This window comes from Oryzias latipes, chromosome 12 (genome assembly GCF_053564925.1).
Source record: "Oryzias latipes strain Hd-rR chromosome 12, Olatipes_Hd-rR_3.1".
Classification (NCBI taxonomy): domain Eukaryota; kingdom Metazoa; phylum Chordata; class Actinopteri; order Beloniformes; family Adrianichthyidae; genus Oryzias; species Oryzias latipes.
In genome coordinates, this window is record NC_136248.1 from 28662117 (window position 1) to 28684102 (window position 21986).

Here is a 21986-nt window from a genome sequence, read left to right on the forward strand (position 1 = left end):
TAACAACTTCATCCTTGACTCACTTTCCAAATTTATGAGAAAATTTGTTTTTTCCGTTCAAGGTGCTGCTAAATTTATGGTTCGCTGCGAATTGGTGACATATGGGGTTAAGGAGTAACCTTTTTCTGCAAAGCTTTTTAACTTCTGTCTCTATAGAAGGTGCCTTTCTTGGACTAATAAAATGGCAGATTTGTCTTCCGCCTATAATTATGTTTCAACATTTATTCTCTTAAAGTCCCAGTCCAATAATCTTTCTATTTTCAAAGAGTTCCCAATAGTCTTTAAATCATGTTTATGCTCCTTTTCACCAAAATCCAAAAACCTGTGTTGCCATCTAGGACATAGTTTCTGCAGAGCGGTTGTAGTTAATTAGAATGAACTGGGGGCAACCCCCAGTCCCTTAGAACCCTAAACCTAGACAAAAATCCATCTGTACAGTTTAGATCCAGATTCTAGCCCAGAAGAGGAAAACGCATCATCAGAATGGAGCGATGGTCTTGATTTTGATCTTGATTCACAATGATTTGAATTAAAAAATACAAAGCAATCCAATCTTGAGCTGAATCTTCTTAATTTATGTCCTCCATCAGCAAGAAAATGCCACAAGAACATGTTAAAAACACCATTTTCCTCAAAGTGGGTCTATTGTAGCTGCAAACATTTTTTTACATTTGCAGTTACATTTTTCATCCTCCTGTGTTTCTCAGTCACTCTTGTGAGCACATTTTTGTTGCCCACCTAGTAAATGAGAGTATTGGCCGTGTGACTCGGGAAGCACTGAAGCCTGAAACTTCTCTTCTAATTCTTTCTTTAATAACAAGGAAAAGTTGCTGTAACTTGCACATTCTTTGACAGTTTTTTAAACTTTTTTTTCGTCCATATTTGGTTAAAAATACTGAATGTATGACTTTTTAAAGCGTTTCCCCCCCCATGTTTTGTTGTTTTAAGATCTGTGCTTTTATTATTAATAAAGGTAGTAGTTAAGCAGAAATTTTTTTTTTTCATCTTTTTATATATTGGAATTTTTAAAGCTTTGTTTTTTTTTTTTTTTGCTTTGTTCTGTTAAAAACATAGTAATGTGCAATACGTAATAGTGTATGAAAGATCAATGGTATAAAAGTCGATGGAAACAGAATAAACCCCAATTAGTTATTTCATAAACTCACCACAGACAAGGGTTTTTGTCTTTATAGATAAAGATTTTATATTTGACGGGGTTTTTTCCCCCAATACATTTTCCTTTTCGTTTAAAATCTCCCTTTTCCCACAGATGGACAACATCCTGTATCCACCGCCCCCCTCCCTCAGGAAGTGCAGTAACCCTGAGCTGACTCTGGGGTTGAGTGCTGCTCTCAAGTTCAAGCAGCACCTGAGTGATGACGGAAAGTATGTCCGCAGGAGGAGCCTCGGCGGCGGTCTCACAGGTGTGTTTCACTCTGATTCTCATGGTTAACTTTTTAACTGATCGCCAACAGACGGCAGACAAACCTGGAGCGGCTTGTCCTCCTTAGTCGGCTTTTTTAGATGACGCGTTCTGGTCAAAACCGTGACTCACGGTTTTGGCAGACCAACGACTGTATGACGCGCTCTGTTTTTCAAAGGAGCGCTGGGATTATTCTGACTCAAACGTTTGGAAAACAGTCTTTACAGAACCACTTTTTCTCTTTAAAGTTCCTCATCTTTAAACATGAAGCTGCTCCAAAGTCTGTTTCTGGAAGCAAACGCTCTCCGAAAAAGCCCGGAGCACTAATCAAACCTTAGAACTTAAAAGCATTCTCTGTTATATAGCAACTGACGGGTAAACATTTAATATAAGCAAGTTTGAATTAATTATCTTTGATCAGTGATTTATATTTTCTTTTGCAGAAATGGTCTGAATCCAAAAGCATCGGGTGTTGACTCTTTACTGCCCAAATGTTCCTTATATGGACGATCCATGTTCATTTTTAGAGAAATGTTTCTGTTGTTGACACTTGAACCTTCAATTTACAATCCTTATGCTCAATCTGTATAAGTGCAAATATGTCTATTCAGGATTTAAAGCAATGATAGTATGAAGAATATAGGATTATTATGTACTATAAACAGTATTTTCTAATCAATTTAGGATTATCTTAAATAGATTTACTATATCTATGCATTTTCATTGTACAGTTCTTTTTTCCTTTGTTTTTATAGCAGAAATTTGCTTGAAATAAACCAAACAATCGAACCTTTTACCCTCTTGCCATCAGGAATCACACGGGACCAGCTGAAGTCTTTTCCTGAGTTGAAGCAAACTTTAGTATTTTTGAGCGTCATCATTTTAGAATGAATTGGAAAAGTTGTCAGGTTGGCATTTCGTGCAACCGTTGGTAGTTTCTTAATCAGCACAGACACAGTGGGCTTTCTTCACCCACAGACGCAACACGGACTGATGAAAATACACATTTCTATTCACAATTTCATTTTGATTGGATTTAATACAAGGAAAGAATAAATTTAAATATTTTTTTTCTAAAAATGATTTGTTTTAGTTATGATGTAGTTTTCACATATCCAGGTGGAACTTTAAGTAAAAAAAACGATAAGATATGAAGAGTTTTCACTGAATTTCTTTTAAAGAACATTTGATCCAAGGATTTGAGAGATATATAAAGATTGATTTCAGGTTTTTCTTTTCTACCCCGGTCATAGAGACCAGACACGCTTGAACCTGACACCTTTTGATGCTCTGACTAGTAAATTCTATCACGTTTTCAAGACTTGTTTGGCAGCTTTCATCTATTCTTCAACACCTTTTCCACAATTCTGGGTGATGCAGACAAACTAAGCTGGGTCAAAAACAAAACACTAAGAGCAATTTGGCTCAGTTTCTTACTGACCAAAACCCAATAAAAGCTACAAAGTACCACTTCACCATTTATGAAAATATATTTTATTTATTTTTTTGTGGCCATTAAGCCATCCATTCATGTAAAAAAACGTTTTTAAATATTTAAAAAAATTGAATTATAACAGTGTTATATTTCTAATATATTACTTTTGACATCCACATATATAAGTTCCTTTCAAAATAAAATGCATCATGCGTCAAATAAGATCCTGATACGGTACATTTGTTTGCAATTGTACTTTAAGAACTCGGAACAAAACCTAGACATGATAAAATAATGAGTTCAAACTTAATCTAAAAATAAACCCCAATGATATTCAGGTCAAAGTATAATTTTGCCTTTTGGAGGAATGGTAAAACTCTCAAGACTGTTAAATAGGGTTAATGTTTTACTCATGTAAGATCCCCCTCAGTTTAAAGATCTAAAAATAAGTGACAACTTAACTACTATTTGTTCAAATTATTATTCAAAGCCAAAGAGCCACAATGGAGGGATAGAAAAGCCGCCTGTGGCTCCAGAGCCTCAGATTGCAGACCCCTGGTATAATCATCAGCATCAGCATCAGCAGAGAAAATATGTAACCAAATGTCATAATAAATGAGGAGCAGCACCACCAGCCTATAAAGAAAACTCACGTCAACTACAAGTACAGAAACCTGTCAAATCATATAATGAAATGGTACCATTACACATAGACATAACTTAATCCTTGATTTAACACATTGTTTTAGTTATGGTCTTTGAATCATAAAAAAATGTCACATAATACAGATAAAAAGTTATTCAGCACAAACTGAAAACTGTTCATTTTTCTGCTCTCCATACTTGGTTAGGCCTCCTGCATGAATGACTGCATCAGCAGCCTGTGTAGTAGCAATAGAAGCTCAGGTTGCTTTGAAAGCTGCCTGCAGCTCCTCTGCACGGTTGGGTTTGGAGTCTCATCTTCTTCCTTCTGACGGCAGCTCATAGATTTTTCTGTTGGGTTCAGATCGGATGAGTTGCTGTCCGATTGAGCACAGGGAACTCTTTGGTTGCATTTGGCAAGTCCTGCTGGAAAATAAAACGAGCATCTCCACACAGCTGGTCAGCAGAGAGATGGAGTGCTCTAGGATTTCCTGCTAGATGTCTGCATTGACTGTGGACTTCAGAAAACACAGTGGACCAACACCGGTAGATGACAAGGCACCCTTAACCATCACTGACTGTGGAAACTTCCTACTGGACTTCAAGCTAGGTTCTGCTTCTTCAGTCCTCCTAAAGACTCTAGATCAGGGGTGTCAGACATACGGGCCGCGGGCCATGTCCTGCCTGCCAGATGGTTCAATCCGGCCCAGTCATGAACAGTAAAAATTATAAGGATATTTTTTATTTATTTTTAAAAGCAGGATTCTAGTCCATTCTTGTGGCGAGTTAAGATTTTTTAAAGAAATAACCGAAATGTGCAATTCATACACTAGGGGGAGCAAAGGAAAAGCAAAACAGGTGAAACAGCAAACCTCTGCACGTGCCAAAAGCAAACCTAACAGCTCTGTGTCTAGGGTAAGATGTAGTTTGGTTCCTCGTGAGCCTCACCGCTGTTACGTTGCTATAAGAATGATCAGTAGTGACACAATAATGACCAAAATGTTATCAAAAAGAAAAAAAGGTTGAAGTGGAGGGCTGAGCTTTCCAGGAAAAATGGAAAGAGTTTGATTTGTTCACAGACCTGAATGCAAAACCCACGTGGGTTGGTATGTTATCAACAGGTTGCAGTGCTCAAAGAATAGAACATTAAGCACCACTATGAGACTTACCATAAAGAAAAGATTCACCATGTCGAGTTAAGAAAAGAGAAGATTTACCAACTATTAGCTGGACTGATAAAATAACCGGTGTCAGTGACGGAGCAGTGACAGACACCTGATTGCAGACAAGTTGGAGCAAACATCCAAACCATTTTCAGATGCTGAACTTATGAAAAAACGCTGAAGCCCGCAGAAGTCTTGTATCCCAAAAAGCCGTCGACCTTTGCTAGCAGTCTGACAGAGATCACGATCAGATCCAACATCTCAGAGGAGACTTGGGCGCCAAATGAAGGAATCCAGTCATTTACTGTATTTTCGGTCGCTATTGATGAAAGCACAGACATCACAGATAAATACAAGTGTGCATATTAATTGGAGTGTTGAACAGACCGTCACAGCAGAGTTTTTTGATGACATAGTTGGAGTGAATTGGTCACGTGATGTCAGTCTGGTCACTGATGGCGCCTCATCAAAGGTCAGGAAGAAGGCAGGTGTTGCCACAAAATTCAAGCAGAAAACCAGGAAAAGGTTCTTGGACATTTCATTGTGTTTTGCTCTCTTGAATGACAGTAAATGTGTTTCTGCACAGGATTTGAATCCTGATATTGATGGACAGGTGAAGTTTCAGGAGAGAAAGAGGTTAACTCCAAATTCTTATTTTCACAAATGTTTAATTTAGTTTAATTTTTCATTAATTTGCACATTTACATTTTCCTTCAGTGTCGGATGTAAAATATTCAGTCTGTGTAAAATTGAATAAACCATTTTTTTAAAAGTGAAATGCATTTTATTTAAATGGCCTCTGTGAATGAATGTGTAATAATAAGTGATTAGGCTACCAAAGCAAAAAACAAACCAAAATGAGTTTGACACTCCTGCTCTAGATTTAAAAACAAAATGGCAAAATGTACTTTCATCTAAGAAAGGACTTTCGACAGTTTAACACCAGTCCACTTCCTTTTTCTCCTAATCCAGATAAGAAGCTTTTAACGTCGTCTCTGGTTCAGGAGTGGCTTGACACCAGGGATGCGACATTTATAGCACACGCCTGCGTGTTGACTTTTAATGCACCGACTCCAGCGTCAGTCCTCTCTGTGTGATCCATTCATCCGTCTTCCAAACCTGTTTAATCCCTTTCGGGGTCACACGGTTGCTGGAGCCTACCCCAGCCCTGTTTTGCAGTCGCAGGGACCCACACGCATTTGGACCAATGGAAAATTTAGAGATCAATCAACCTCTGATGCATGATTCTCTTGATTTTGAGTTTCTACAACCTGTAAATCCCAATTCATCAAAAATGTCAAATGCTTAAAAAGCTTCACTTTGGGAATTTTCTCTGAAAAAAAAAAAAAAAAAATTTCACCCTTTTTTTTTTTTTTTTAAATCATTTGTGTTTTACCAAATAAACAAAACATATCATTTTCTGGGTTTTGGGAAAGCAAAGTTATAAATTGAGCATTTTGACTTGTTAGAAGAGCTGATGATCTTAAACTCGTTAAAGTTTTAACCTTCACCTTCAGGAGAATCTGCTACCAGAGCACTTTTTGATTTTAGTTAACGTTCTAAAAGAGTTTGTTTTTTACAAAAGTCCCGTGTAGCTCCAAGTATAAATAAACTCCCCATGTGGACAAATGAAGCTGAAAGTGTCGTTTGTTACATCTGCAGAGCTTTTCTGCTTCTGTTTAGTGAATTAAAAAAGAAACCCTCTTGTGTTTACAGCTTTAAACATCATGTTTATTTCACCAATATGGTGGATTTGGCCCCACAGATTAAAACATCGACCTTTCCAGCTAATGAAAGGGGGGCCGCTCTGACTAAATGCATTAACCTTTAGGATGGGGTCTACAGAAAAACATTGTTTTCACTCGTGTTTCCTGCAAACAAAGCCACAGATGTTTTTAAGCACCTTTTGACAGTTTGAAGCAGAAAATGTGTTTTGGTTCAAATGAAACTAGAAGGAAAATGAGGAAAGCGACTCTTTGAACATTGTGGTCGGAACGATTTGGATTAATTTTATATCGAAACATTTTTTACCCATTACAAATACTGTCAATCAGACGCAGACTACAGTTATACAGATACATTAATACAGGAAAAAGCCAATAGGCTGTCGTCAAACGTTTTGACTTATTGTTCCTTCCTTAAAGATCAACTTAACGGAGAATTGTTTTTTATGTGGCGTTTTTCTGATTGACATAAATAAAATTAAGTTTAAAACTGCATTTCAAATATTTAATGAAATTGTTTTGAATCAGGAGTAGCCAGAGAAGAACAGTGTATTTGTGGTGTAGAAAACAAGCTGGGTGGGCCATGAGCTCCCTGCTCCATGTAGGTCTTCGTTTTCCTCATCTGAGCGGACATCTGGGTCAAAGCTGTACAACTGGATAGAGTGTAAACAGAGAGCTCTCAGCCACAGGCAGTGTAAGGGGATTTCCCCACGATGACAGTCCCACCCACATCTCAAGAGGCGAGTTTCTGCAGAAACCATGTTTTAGAAAGCGACACAGGTTTTTTTGGATTTTGGCTAAAAATGACAATCGTAAACAAATATTTTTTGGCAATAATTTTGACGTCATAGTAGGGGTTTGGCAATTCATTTTAACGATGCGCTTGATATCATAATTTGTGGTTGACTATGCGATTCATAGTGGATATTGGTTCATTTTGAACGATCCAATTCACTGACCTAAAATCGATCTTTAGCCAAAACTTCAACCAGTGTGACTCAGAGATAAATACTGAAGTTTTCCAGATTCCATGGATTTCTTGCAAGATGTGTGAATTAAATATGTGTACAACCAAACAAGTAAACAAGAATGAATGTCAAATCCATTCACGTTATAGTCTCCTAAAGTTCAGCCCACTGTTGTTTTTCCACATCCAAATAATCCAAACACAACTTTCTAGCTGATGGTCACACATCTTTTCTAAATTCAAAGGGCTTCCACACATTAGACTGTAATGATGGAATGATCAGTGTTTTTGTTGTCTACCTGATGGTATTTTCTGATATCAATATTACAACTTTTTTTCAGTTTGAAATGATTTCTTAATGGTATGCGTCAATGGGATAATAAAACTTATATCAGACAGATTGACAGGAGGAATATGAATCTATTTATCAATTCATCATTATACCCCCTACTTTATACACTCCCAGAGCATTAAATTGAATAAAAATTGGTTTAGTAGATTTAAAAACTTCAGCAGTGGTGATTTTACACTGAAACCTTATTTTCCTCCTTCATGTCAATGTCAATCTTCTTGTTGAATCTTTTACTGAATTATCACATAAAGTACATTTGTTAAGGATATTATTTATAGGGTTAGTTTCAAACTCATAGTACAAAAAATATGTTTATTTCTCTTTTAAATGGAAAAAAACATTTGTGAGAAACATTGTGTGTTTGTGTGCAGCATATTGGAGAAAAAACAAAACAAGTTTTTCCAAATTCTTTCAGTTAAATTCCTCGTTCTTTACAAATGTGCCCCACTTTACAGGGGAAGTCGGGAATAATATCCCCAGCAAAGAGATGATCTCATATTTCCTTTCCTTGCTTTATGTCGAAAAGTTTGGAGTTGATTCGTTGGGAGTTGTGACCCGGGTTGAACCTGCGCTAAATGTAAATGAAAGTCAGCATTTTTACCTGCCTTTTTAAGAGCTGAATGGTGTTTCATCTCCTTCCTCTGTGCCAGGATGTGATGCTCTGGTGAGGAAGGAACTTTTCTTTTTCTTATTCATCCTGCTCGGCCTCACTCACATTCACTTCTGTGCAGTTATCAAAACAAACCTTAAAAAGTCCACACTAAAAAAAAACAATCTCTTAGATTTAGTTTGTCTGCAGGAGAGGTAGAAGGCAGAGAACATTAAAAATGTATGGCAGATCTGAGGGATGTTTACTTTTCTTTTTACCAAGATAAGATTCTTAGGAGATGCTCGTTAAACCTTTGCTATGCTTCTGTATGTTTACGAAAGCTTTTTTTTTTTAGGTTCTTTTTTTCTGCTTTCTCACAAAACAAAAGCAAAAAAAAATTAAAGTACCTAAAATGTTTGCTGTTCTCAGGACAATTCAAGGCCTTGCTCACCTAAATCTGGAGCTAAAATCAGGGGAAATCAAGAAAGACATGCTTTTGATTTCAATATGAAGCTCTTTCTTTTGTGCATCTTGTTTTTTTTTTTTTTGTTTTTATTGTATTTTTTAACAGAAAGTGAAATTCCCACTTTAGACCAAACCAGACTGCTGTTGAGAACAAAAAAAAGGCAGCATTTACTGCCATCTAGCGGTGAGGATTTTCATAAAGTTATCTCTGAGCTTTGATTCTGTAAACTTCCTCACAGAAAGGATCAGTTTTTCCTGGCCAAGTCCATAAAATAAAAGAAAGTAGGTGTTGCAGAAATGATTTATATTTTAAAATATTTACATATTCTAAAATAAAATCACCTTTTTCATTGACAGACAACAGAAGCAATGTGAACAGGTAACTTAAATGCAGATGTATCAGATGCATGAGGAAATGCTGACGTTAACTTCATGTGAAAACACTGGATTCCCCATGTTTTTTTTTATTATTAATTATTGACTTTGAATATTGGTGGTGAATTTGTTTCTATTTGTTAGCCTTTGGTTGAATTTTTAGCCACAAATCAGCTTCTTCTGTATTTTTAAGACCTTAGAGTGCAGAAATGAAAAGTGGGCCTTGACTCCTGTTTGTTTAAACAGGAATAAACTTGAATTCAAGATCAAATTTCACTGCAGACTACAGGTTTTTTTCAAAAATTAAATTTATTGTTTTTGCTTTCCATTTTTTATGTAATTGACTCAAAGATTAATCATTTATTTATTTTACTTTTCATTTTTTGGAAAACTCTTTTTTGGGTTTACCAAATTCTGTCTGCTTTTCCAGGAAAATACCTGCTGCTTCCCCCCAGCCTGTCGCAGACGCAGACGACCCTGCAGCTGCCACACGACACTTCAAACCTTGTTCGGATGCGTTCGCTGAACCTGGGAAAGTCGGACCCCTCCCTCACCTCCAGCTTGGTGAGTGAATTTGCCTTAAATGATTGTTCCTTTACTGTTTCATATTTCCTTAGTGTTCTTCTAAAGATTAAAAAAATCTTAATGTTTTTGTGAAATGTTTACTTTTCTAAATGCTTGAAGCCTCGACTTATTTTACAACCAAACTGTCTGAATGTAAAGTAAAGGTAAAGGCAAAAAAGAAACCACTTGAGTCAATGATGGGACGTTCACACACAGCCTCTGATCAAGCTTGGTGGGTTTTTTCTTTTTAAATAAAAAAGTGTTTTTTAGATTTCACTTTTTTTTTAGACCGTCAAATTTTATGTTTTAAGAGCTTCTAAAAATCTTCTTTAAAAAAATCTTGTGTTAATCTAATTCCACACAAATATTTTTTTTTCTGACAGAAGAATGATCATGAATCTTTAAGGTGAAAATGTTGAATCATTTGAAGAACATCCAGCTTTGTAATCTTTATTTAAATTTTTTGAAAAATGCATTTATTGATGAAAATCATAAAATAACAAACGGCTGCAGAGCAAAATTTACTTGGATTTTTGAAGTTCGATCATAATAAACCACAACTCCAGATAAACATTTCCTCAGAATTGTGTTTGCTGGAAAAATCCGGGTTATTTTAGTGCCTTTCTGCTGACCTAAAGGCTTTTTTTGTAGATGCCTCCTGTCTCTGCGGGTAAAAACCTTCCCTCCTTTTAATGTGATTATTTTCATAGGCAGAAAACACGATGTAGCCTTCGGCTTTTTTATCAGCTATGACTGACTTTCCTCACATGTACCGTTTGATTAAGAAAAAAAACACTACTGGCCTGTTTCATGTTTGGGAGAAAGATAGATGTGGGCTTTAAGAGAAAAACAAGTGGCTCCTCCTCCTATGACCTTCAGCGCTCCTGGCCGTTCTCTCAGATCGCTCTGACAGATAGTCGGCTGGGCTGTCGTGATCTTATTGTCCCAGGAGTGAGATGCAATCAAAAGCAGAGGCTAATCCAATGATGTGAAGCTATGAGTCATCCTGCGTGTGCTCCATATGGGTTAGAGAAGGTTAATGCAATATAAAAGCATGTGTGCTCATATGTGTGAGGCTGCTTTTAGAATAACTGACACGGGGTGTGATGGGGGGGGCACGCTGTAACCCGATACATGTCTGCAGCAGTTTGTGGTGAAAACTTCACCCTGCATCACCCTCTTGAGTCATTTTAGTTTTAAATCCCTTAAAAATATATATATATATAAATCTAACATTGAAGTCAACTGGATCAAACCACTTTTACTTCTTTTTTAATGGGAAAATTTGCTCCCAGAATTGCTTATTTGTGATCTGGCTTCCTCCACTTGGGGGCGCTGTTGCATCTCCGGCCTGTATATTTTAAACACATGAAGCCCAGAGCTTATAAAAGCCATAAAATGAATCCCTTTGGTTATTGTGCCCCGCGGTGTAAATGATTACATGATTCCCTGTAACATAATTGTCCTCCAGTGGATAAGTCCTTCAGCTCACGCGTTGATTCAATTTGCATTTCACAGCCTGAAAACCTGAGACAGTCCTTTAGTAGCATTGAATTTCCCACAGATGTAGATTCTGGACTGATTCTCTCAGAGATTAATCCGGAAAACCGCTGCAGGAAGGGTCACAGCTCCAGAGGTAGAAGATGTGAGGCGACTTTTCTCAGAAACGGCGAAGGAAACTCTCAGCATCTTTTCCCTCCATCTTATCGGTATAATAGTTGGTTATGAATGTGCAACTGTGTGTGAGTCACGGAGAGCCAGCCGTCTGACACTAATTCCTCTCCATCACGCTCTGAAAGTGTGAGCACGATTGGGCCTATTGAAGACACTTTAGCCAAAAGATTTCAGAGAAATGTCATTTGACAGAAGCTGCAGCCTGACTGAACTTTCATAGCCGTTTCTGCAGCCTTAGATCGGATATTAGCATAGACGTTAGCTGTTCCTGTGGCAAAAGGCCAGCAGAAAACATCTGGATGTTGCTCTGAATCACACTTCTTATGACTGCATTTTCATTTTCTTCAATCGTTATTGAAGCCTTTTTAGGTCTTAAATCAAATTAAAGAGCCTACAACCATGCTACAGTTAAGCCTTTTATAGTCAACAATATTCTTGTATATGATAATATATTACCTTTAGCACACAAAAAAAATATATTTTTTTAATTTAACAGTTATTTTCCCAGGGGAGTATTTCAACCCCGAAAAAGGACGACTCGATCTCTGAGGCTCCGCCTTTCACTGCTTTTGGGTGCCGCCCATTTCATGACGTCATCCTAGCGTGTCTGCATCTCGCCCACGAAACAAACATTTTAACTAATGTTAAAATAAAAGTGTTTAGCCAATCACTGGGAGCTCCGCCGAGAAAGTGTGTGTGTGTATGTGTGTCTGTTAGTCTGGGGGGCGGGGGGGCTGGCAGCAAGGACTCTTCCTGGAAGGGGCTGTTCCTCACTTTGTGATGTCACAATGTGAGAACCCACCTGTTTTCATGGACTGGGAGGGGCTGGGAACGCAGGTTTGAAGGGGAATACTCAGAAATGCCGCTTTGGGGTTTCTTTTTGTTGTGACTACAAGAAAAAACACAAACAATAACACTTAGTAGTTGATTTCTATGCAATTTTAATTATTTTTTGTCTTTGAAAACAGAGACTGGTTTTCAAATAAAAGAAATGTTTTAGAAAACATTCAAACAGGCCTTTTCCTTTAAATGAAATGTATGAATAGCTTCTTCTTCACCTTTACTTACCTCAGACTCATGTCCAGTATTGTTATTATTATGGTAATCGTCATTGTTATTACTATTACTACTATCAATATTGCTAGTACTACTATTTTTATTATTATTGTAGGGGAGGGATTATGTTTTTTTTACCACTTCTTATCAAGTAACAAATCAAACTTTGTTCGACTTTATTAGATAACCCATTTATTTAGTAAATCTAATGTGATGTTTGTGTACTGTATGTGTAACTGTGAACAAGTCCATCTTTATGAGTAATTATACTCTCAGGAGGACGGCATCCATCATTGTATTTCTTATCAACTGAAATGGGTTTGATATATTTGTATTGTGTATTATTGTGTCTTATTAATATTTGAATGCTTGAATTAAATAATCAGATCAAATGTAGAGTAAAAGTTTGACAGAAAAACATGAGAACCAACAGAAATGTTTTAAACATTTTTGAGGAAATACAGCAGAGGGACCTAAATGTTGGTTTCGAGGCGGATTGCATCTTTAACTCTGAGCTCTTTTAGCAACAGAAGCTGCTGAACTCTCCGCTGTAAGATGAACAAAAACTTCAAACAGAAAACAGATTTTCCTTACACAACATAGCCGGTGCAACAATAATGGAGGCCAGACGAGGACAACCAAGACGTACATGGATCTATTTGTCTGCGCGTGGATGCATCAGAATGGAGAGGAGCAGGGAGCTTGTGCGAGCGTATTTTCTACGTCACAAACAAGCTCTTTTTCAAACCACATTTTTTTCATCTGCTCCTGATTCAGGACAATTTGCATGAAGAAAATGAAATGCAGTTTTTGAGCTTCATTTTTTTTATACACGTCTTCCATCAGAAAAATGCTACAAGAACAGAAAAAAGACCGTTTTCATCGGGGTTGGTCGTTAAGTCAAGCAGAGAATGGTTTGGTTTTGTAAATTGGAGCGCGATGCGTCTGAATACCAGTATCTGAGCAGCTATCTGGCCGTCTCTACCTCTCACACTGTTTGCATTTCCATTTTGACTGCTCCTAACACCATGTGGAAATTCAAATCTGGTCACTGCTGCTCTCATGCTGTCATGTGTGGACACAAACCGACGCTTTTCTTCATGGAAATTGTATCTTTTGGAGTCGGCTGCTCTGACGCCTCGGGGTTTTTTCCACAGCCACCGGATCCCTCCGCCTCCCTGAAGAAGCCGAAGTAAAAGTGTTTAAAGGGCTGTAAAATACACTTTATTGGCACTAAACGGATGATATAGTTTTGTCAGTTTGAAATTCACTTTAAAGATGAGATTTGCCTCATTCCGTAAACGATGACTCTTCGTCGTACTGACGTGACAAATGGAGGCGAGCGTGATGTAAGCACACGGTGCTTGTCAATTACTGTTGGCAGCGTGGCATTCGTCATAGTGATTGATATGTCGCTGTAAAGCACAGCAGCCAGTCGGTGACAATAACTGCGTGGAAAGCTGCCAGCATGCCGGCTGTGTTGCAGCATGACATTACTGTCAAAGCTGTCGATGGTGGGATTTGGTGGATACGTTCGTGTCTGAAGGGATTTTCTGTAATTGGCGTTTTTGCACTTGGTTTATAAAAATGTCTCTGATAGTTGCTTCAGGCAGCTTTAATTTTCGGAAAGCCACTCAGAAGTGGGGATATTTTCAAGGGGAACACCGATGATGCTTCAAAAAGGGATTGTTTTAGAGATGCTTTGACATTTTACCGTAATGTCGTGTCTGCTGGTCATTGAATGAATAAAGCATTTGTTAAATTATTTGATTTAAAAAGAAATGAGCTAACAGTGTTGTGGAAAAGTTTAGAGCTTGTGCGAAAATAATGCTGTAATCAAAGAATGCTAAATGTTTTTATTCATAAAGTACTAAGCAAGCAAGCAAAACACATTAAAGCAATGATTGGTGTTCCATGGCGCTATCTGCCCTTGCCCTTGCCTTTTATTTGTTTTTATCTCCATAGCAACCTTTTTAATTTTTGGTCGCCTGGGGGTGACGAACAGGTTTGTCATTTGTAGAAGAATTTGCAAAAGTACGTTTTTTTTGATTTCCTTGGCAACAGAGGTTTTTTGTTAACCACGCCCACATTCCTAATATGTTCATGTTGAGCAAATGATTCATGTCCTAAATTTTCGGCAAAAAAAAATATGCGAGCAACAAGGAACGCCATTTTTTCATGCTTGCCACGCTGATGCCGTTCATGACCTACGAACCTTAAAACAAACATTTTTTTCCCCCCAGGGCGCATCTTTATGAAGCTTGAGGCGATATATAGAAGTTCTAAGGAGCTTAAATTTGCAGAAGGTACTAAAGATGATTTATTTATTTGAAAACTGAAGATGGTGGCCCTTTCCCGAGGTCATAGGTCAACAAAGCTTTGACTTTGCAGGAAGCCTTAACCTGGTTGGATGTGAAGATCTCTCTAACAAAAGTCCCCCCCCCCCCCCCCATCTTGTAATAAAATGTGAAAATTGTAAATGTCACACTTTGCAACTACATGTTCGCCAAGCCGAAGGTCCTTTTGCCATCCCATAATAAATTCAAAACTTCCTTTGAATATTGACTTTGGGTTTTGTGATTTTGGGCTCATAAGAGATTTTAGCCACATTCTGCTCTTTGTTTGATGGTTTTGCCAGCTGTGATATCGTCTGTTTTTTTAAATTAAGATATATTTTTTTTGGGTGGGGCTGGCATTCACTATGCCCAAAATTCATATTTTTATTTTTTGTGTACTAGGTGTGTGCTAATGAGATCTTTAGTAGAAAGTTGCAATAAGAAAGAACTGTGAAAACGATCTAACCCTTGCAGTTGCTCACTGATTCAGGCCATAACGAGACACTTCAACGAAGACAAAGGTTTCAAAGCAGACTCACTTCAGGATGTGCATTTCTTCTGAAGACGCGCAAAGAAGCAGAACACTAGGTATTTGTAGACGCAGTGGTTGGCCAAGGAACCTTGGTGCAGCAGATGATGGACACCTCAAGCTTATTATCCTTCCAAAGTTAGAAGATGTCTATCAGTGCCATCAGCTCAGAGCTGGCAGAAACGAGTGGTACACGGGTACCAGCCATCTACTGTCTGGAGATGTCTGGCCAGAAGTGATCCTCGTGGAAAAGTTGTTGCCAAAAAGCGATGCCAAGCAACTCAAGTATGCAGGAATACACCTGAAAATGGCAGCAGAATGAGTCCAAATTAGAAATATTTAGCAGAGGCCAGTTTGTTCTCAGATGGCTGGAAAGCGGTACGATGAGTGTCTACAGGCAATAGTGAAACATGGTGGAGGTTCCCTCGAAACCTTTGGAGGCTTCATTTCTGCCAATGGAGTTGGAGATTTTGTCAGGATTCTCAATGCTTAGAAACACAGGCAGACATATACCCATCATGCAACACCACCAGAAAAGGTGAACCCAAAGTTACTATGTTGCAGGATGACGACTCCAAATTAGATCTGTATTCAGTCTAAAGAAGAGCAAGAAGTAGTGGAAGTGATGGTCACCTCTGAGCCCTGATGATCCTCTGGGATTGCATGAAGAGACAGAGGGATGTTAGAAAGCTTACATCCACTAACAATCTGTGGTTAGTTCTGCAAGATGTTGGAAGAACTTTCCAGCCAAGTTCCTACGGAAACTGTGTACAAAGAAAAACAGATGCTGTCTTTTAGGCAAAGCGTACAACCACCAAAAATTGAATTTAGATTTTTTTTTTCTTCATCTACTGCATTTTATTACTGGAATTTGTCACAGGCCATTGAAAGTTAACCCTGCTGCCGTCTTTTGTCCAAAACGTCTTGAATTCTGTTGGCAGTTGGTCTGTAGAGCAAGAGCAGAGCGCCCACAGTCCCGCCCACAACTCCGAGGTGAAATTTTTGATCTACATTTTGTGACTGAATGTCACAGCAAACGAACCCACTAGCTATCACCGTGCTGTCTGCGATGGAATAAACGCCAATCTCCAATACATGTGTCTCTAAAGGCCAAATATTTTGGAATAAGCGCTGGGGCTATTATTAGAAGACATACGGCAAATGGTCAAAAGATGATTGGAGTGGGACTTTAAAACCAATGTCGAAGCCTCATTTAGCAAAAGACTTTTCTGACTGATCTTTACATTTTATGTACCGTAATTTCCGGACTACAAGCCGCTACTTTTTTCCTGCGCTTACAGCCCTGCGGCTTATTCAGTGACGCGGCTAATTTATGGATTTAATTGGCGGCCGCCATGTACGTACTTTCGGACTCAGTGAATGGTTTAAATTCTTTATCTAACACCAAGCACAAGTCATTTGTTTTTCAACACACTAAACAGCCAAACAGCATGGACCTCACTTCAGGTCTTAGACACTTCAGTCATGGTTCAACAAAACGAAACACGCATGCCTGGCCGCATCCCAGAATCCTTTGGTGCCATTAGACCCAACGTGCACGTGATCGCCGCTACAATATGATGAAGCTTTCAAGTTAAAAGCAATCGTTAAAAGCAGCGTGAAAAAATCCATCATCACCAACGGGTTTGGAAAAGCTGGTCAGCTGCGTGACGGAGAGAACAGCGCATGGAGTGAATTTACCTCTGAGTCATAGTGACTCGGCTGGCTGCTCGTAAATATGTGGGAATAACATCAGCCTTTATTTTGTCGGGACACGACTGGAAACACAAATCCACGTGATCGTTTTGACGGTTTCTAAGGACTGAGCGGAATTTTGCATTGAAAAGCTCACAGCCTCCGTGTGAGTTGGAGACATGTTCTCCTGCTGTTCGTCCACATAGAGCTGCGGGGCCGATGGCAGTCTGATGGCTCCCACACGTAACAACGCATCCGCCCCTCATCCACAAAACGTACAGTATTAAGTCCGATTGCTCTGCACAGAAACGATTTGCTCCTCCCTGGAGCCGCCCTGGCCAGAGGTGTCGGAGAAGATAGGAAGGGGGGCGCGCGGGGCGAGCGCGGAGCGCAGAAGTGTCCACGGCGCAACAGTGTTTGTTGTGGAAGGAAACTTCTGACCCACGCGCCGCGCTGAGGTGCTGGTATCGCGCTGAGGCGCGCGCTTTTCAGTCGCCGCTGCTTTATTTTACTGGTGTGTTTTTTTAACCAGCCCTGTTACTCCCATAACGCTGCCGCGACACAAGCGGAAGGAGAGCTTTTCCCGTTCACCCCTCCATCCACTGCTGATACTTGCTCATTCTTAAACACGTACAACAGTGTGGCGAGCCGGGTGTTGGCCCCGCCTTTAGCCCCTAAGACTCATGGGAAATAGGGGATCGCGGATGTAAATTTCCTCATCGTAACTGAGGGATGTAATGTTGATTATATGGTTACTGTTTGTAATTTTATGTATGATACCTAGATTGTCAATAAGTAAAAAAAAATAAATAAATAAATAAACAAAAAAAACATAACTGAGGAACTTGTGAACAGAATAGACGTGCATGCGTGCGTGAGGTTTACCCCAATGCATGAGCCTGAGGCAAGGCTGACTCCACCCACAGTGTGGTAAAGAATCACACTTACTTTGGGAGTCAGGATGTGATTTGTCAGGATTATCATGTTGCCTAATACATGCGGCTTTTACTCCGATGCGGCTTGTGTATGATTAAAAGCAGTTAAACACGTGAAAATAGGTGGGTGCGGCTTGTAATCGGGTGCGCTTTGTATTCCGGAATTTACGGGTATATATTTTGACTCTATCGTATATTTTAATTTTGATCTTAAAGTTGCTAACACAGGGCAGTCAAATCTTTAGTCCTCTGTGGCCTTTCTAGACATCTTTGTCCTGCTTATGTCATTTCTGTGCAGTAAACAAAAACATATCTGACAGATTCTCTTAATTAATCAATGTAGTCATTCAGGTTTCGCCTTTTGTTCAGTTTAAATCGACAGTTGAACGACGCATTTATCATTTTTCAAAATTGACACCTATTTAAATTGCGTAAAATTGGTGTTCGACCCAAATCAGTATTTTATAGATAATTCGTATTTTTTTTTTAGTTTTATCCGTGTTTTTCTTTGATGTTGCCTCCATTTCTCTGCAGGTTCAACCTCAGTCTGGTCTGTGTTACCCCCTCCTTGCTTCTCCTTTTTGCTCCTGGGTGTGCATGGCTCTTCCACGTCCCTCTTGATTGTGATTCCCTTTGACAGAAAATCAATAATTCACTAGTGGTGTGATATGGAGATAAGACCGTCATAATCCCGATGTTGTGGCTTTGTGGACTCTGATTTTCTCTGGTGGTTGTCAGAGATGTCCTCACTGATATCACAGTTGTTGGAGTGGTTCATTGGTAACAAAGGAAGAAAAAGTAAACAAAAAAACAGTAAAAGTAAACATTCAAAAACAGTTTGAATGTGAACAGCAAAAATTGAGCATTTTGATGGGAAAACATGTTAAAAATTGGAAGAAATTCTTTAATCTTTAGGTGATTAAAACTGTGCATGAGCATAAACATAAAAAGTTTATATTTCTTTTGTCTGCAATCATTAATAAGTACTTTTTTTTTGGTAAAATCTGCAACTAACTCGTCTCCCTGCTTTAAGATGGTCATAAACCACTGAGGATCTGAGCCCTACAGGCACGTCGGTGCAGGATGTTGCTCAAAAAAATGATTCTTCTGAAAAGTGTGACGGTTAATAAATGAATTTGTTTTGCAATCTGTTTAATCGTGCCGTTGATGATTAATGTTCATATTTTCAGCAGTTACGATGCCTTTTTCTCTTCATTTCATGCCATTGTTGGTTTAGACGACTGAATCAAACCGTTGTGGCGACACAATTACACTATTTATGTGGCAAAGGGGTAGAAATGTGATTTTTTTTTTTGCTTCATTTAAATTTGCTTGATCATAGATTAAAGATAAAGTCGGTCATCTTAATAAAAAAACTGTTGTTTCTCAAGGGTCTTGTAGAGATTTAAATATAACCAAAAGTCAGTTTTCTTTTCCTTTTTTAGAGGTTCACAAATTTAAAGCATGGCAAAATTGTCAAAGTGAGATTGAAACATAGTTGAATTGTTTTATTTAAAGCTTTTTTGCACATTTTTGATGGTAAGTCACCTCCTAAATAAAATTTATCTGTATAAAATTATTTTACTCATAAAAATGACCAGCCAGCTTCCATTTATAACCAAAACTGCAAGCAAATTCTATTAAATGTGTTCCTTTCATCCAAAACTGGTTAAGCCAGTTAATCGTGACATATCTGCTCTATAGTTTTTGGAATACAAGTAATCCTCTCCAGATTTCTACCATATTTTTCAGGCACCAGATAATAGGAATCAGTGAGCAAAACAAAACAGTTATGTCACATTAAGCCTCAAAATGAGGCTTTTCACAACAATAAGGTTAAATTGAAAAAGATTATTTGGATTAATTACATGTCATGATTAATAATCACACTAATTAATGAATCACATCACAGCACTCTCTAAAATACTAAACAATACTCCACTTTTGGCTACACCAGGGGGGTATTCCAGAAAGCAGGTTATGCTAGCTCCCACGATAAGTTTGAGGCTAAGGAAGTTGATAACCTCAGCTTTCTTTTCCAGAAATGGAGGTATGTTTCAGGGTAGGTCAAGTTGCCACGGCAACTCATGCTCTGAACATTACCTGGTCCGGAGCAGGTTTAGTTAAAGCTTAGTTTGTTTTCAGAGATGTGAAGCAGCATGGCGTGTCCATTTAAAGATAATTTAGTGGATGAAGAAGCTCAGATAATACTTTTTCCACCATGAGAGGCTGATAAGACCACATATGGATGTTGGAAAGAGAAACGTTTTTACTTTGATCCAACTTAATTATTTGCTTCAGTTAAGATAAATCATTTTTTTAGGTCACCTTAAAAATAACACAAAGTTTTCAGACAATTATTTTCCTTTCATTCAAATTAATTCAATTAAGTAGGTTCAACTTTGGTGCTGCTGTTAGATCGGCACCGCAAGGGATTCTGGGATATCATTCCCTTTGCCTGTCTGGACGGATTTGGGTTTAAGTGTGGGTTTTTGACAAAATGTGTTTAGTTGTTTAGCTGTTTTACTGTGTTTTGCCGAGTTATTTTGTCCTACTATGCTTACGTTTCTGCACCATGAGTGAGAGTGAAGGAGAGCATGATGAGTTTATATTGCACCCCTACAAGTAAAAACCTGTAATGGCAATGATGGAAAATTCTTTAATGAATTTTTGCACTCCGTGCATTTTTTTCCGTTCTTTTTATTGTTATAAAAATGAGCATATCTGCCGGCTCAAACTTAGAAATATGAGAGTTCAAGAAATATAAGTAATTAAGATGATAAAAAGATTAATGGAGTAATGTGACATTTAGTTAGACAAATACGTAAATTTGAGTTGCATAAACAATTGAGTTTTATAGACGTAATAAATTAGGTTGAATAAATAAATAAATATATATATATATATATATATATATATATATATATATATATATATATATATATATATATATATATATATATATATATATATATATATATATATGCGTCACAAGGAAAATGGAAACAAAATCAGAAACTTGTGCGTTTACTTTGTTGTTTTTCTCGAAGCAGAAACTTTTTTTTGATGATGCAGCAGTGTTACTTTTTTGATGGACGTATAATCTTCATACGCCGTCATTAAAATCTCAGACTTCGTCTCACTGAAGTGTAGCGCTTTCTTTTTTTCACCACGCGTTTCCATGGTGACTCCAGAAATCGGCGATCTATTGAGAATGCCTCTATGTACCTGCTGTGCACGAGCATTAACCCAGGGTTACCAAGTCGAGCGTAATTACGCCAACTCATATCCGGTCTTTTGGAACCGACATACCCAGAGTAAACAAGTTCAGGCGGATTTCAGCCAGAGTTCAGGCTTAAAGTCAGGCTAGTTTAAACATGCTTCCTGCAATACCCCCCAGGCTCTTGACTACAGTACCCATAATGCTCCATCAATCCATCAGGGGGTATTGCTTTGTAGTTTACCAAAGTATTACTAAAACAACACAAATACATTGGTGATTTTTGATAAAAATTAAGGAATTTTACGTTTAGCTTCTAATCTGCAAAATGCAATGCAACAAGTTGACACCTTTTTCTACTTGATCAGTGTTTTTGTGCTAGGTCAAGACTTGGCTTGTAATCGTAATGTCCAATGCTCAACAAACAAAGAACAGTCTAGATTTAAAAACATATTTGATGCTAATTTTTCATATTTTCTTTAGGGAATTTTTATTTCTTAACCCTGTAGCTGATTTTTCTTGGGGCTCAATTTTGTGCAGAGTTGAAGGCTTGTTCTAGGATTAGCAGGTCTGTGCTTCAACTTAATGACATGCTCACTTTGTGTTTCCTATTCATCCATTTTTGGAAATCGGAGAGGATCAGTGTGTAAATGTTGATGGTACCAAACAGCCACTTTGAGTAGGTCAGGATTTGTATCTCAAACATGAAAGTTTGCTTTTTGTACCGTCTGCATCTGCTCTTACTCTGACCCTGGCCAGTTTCAGGCCAAACCTTCAGTATCCTTTTATAAAATCCGTAAATTATCATCTAAAAAATCCCACTTTTGCCAGATTGTTTGTTC

At 38.1% G+C, this 21986-nt stretch overlaps 1 protein-coding gene across 13 annotated transcripts in view; it reads left to right on the forward strand.

The window, feature by feature from the left end:
• mast4 (microtubule associated serine/threonine kinase family member 4) overlaps nucleotides 1–21986 on the forward strand; it is a 133289-nt gene that overhangs the window by 23264 nt on the left and 88039 nt on the right. For all 13 annotated transcript variants that reach the window (XM_078955989.1, XM_078955993.1, XM_078955994.1 and 10 more), the window contains exons 2-3: nucleotides 1271–1424; nucleotides 9566–9699. In XM_078955989.1, coding sequence (XP_078812115.1) covers nucleotides 1271–1424; nucleotides 9566–9699 — 288 coding nt within the window. The remainder of the gene's footprint in view (nucleotides 1–1270; nucleotides 1425–9565; nucleotides 9700–21986) is intronic.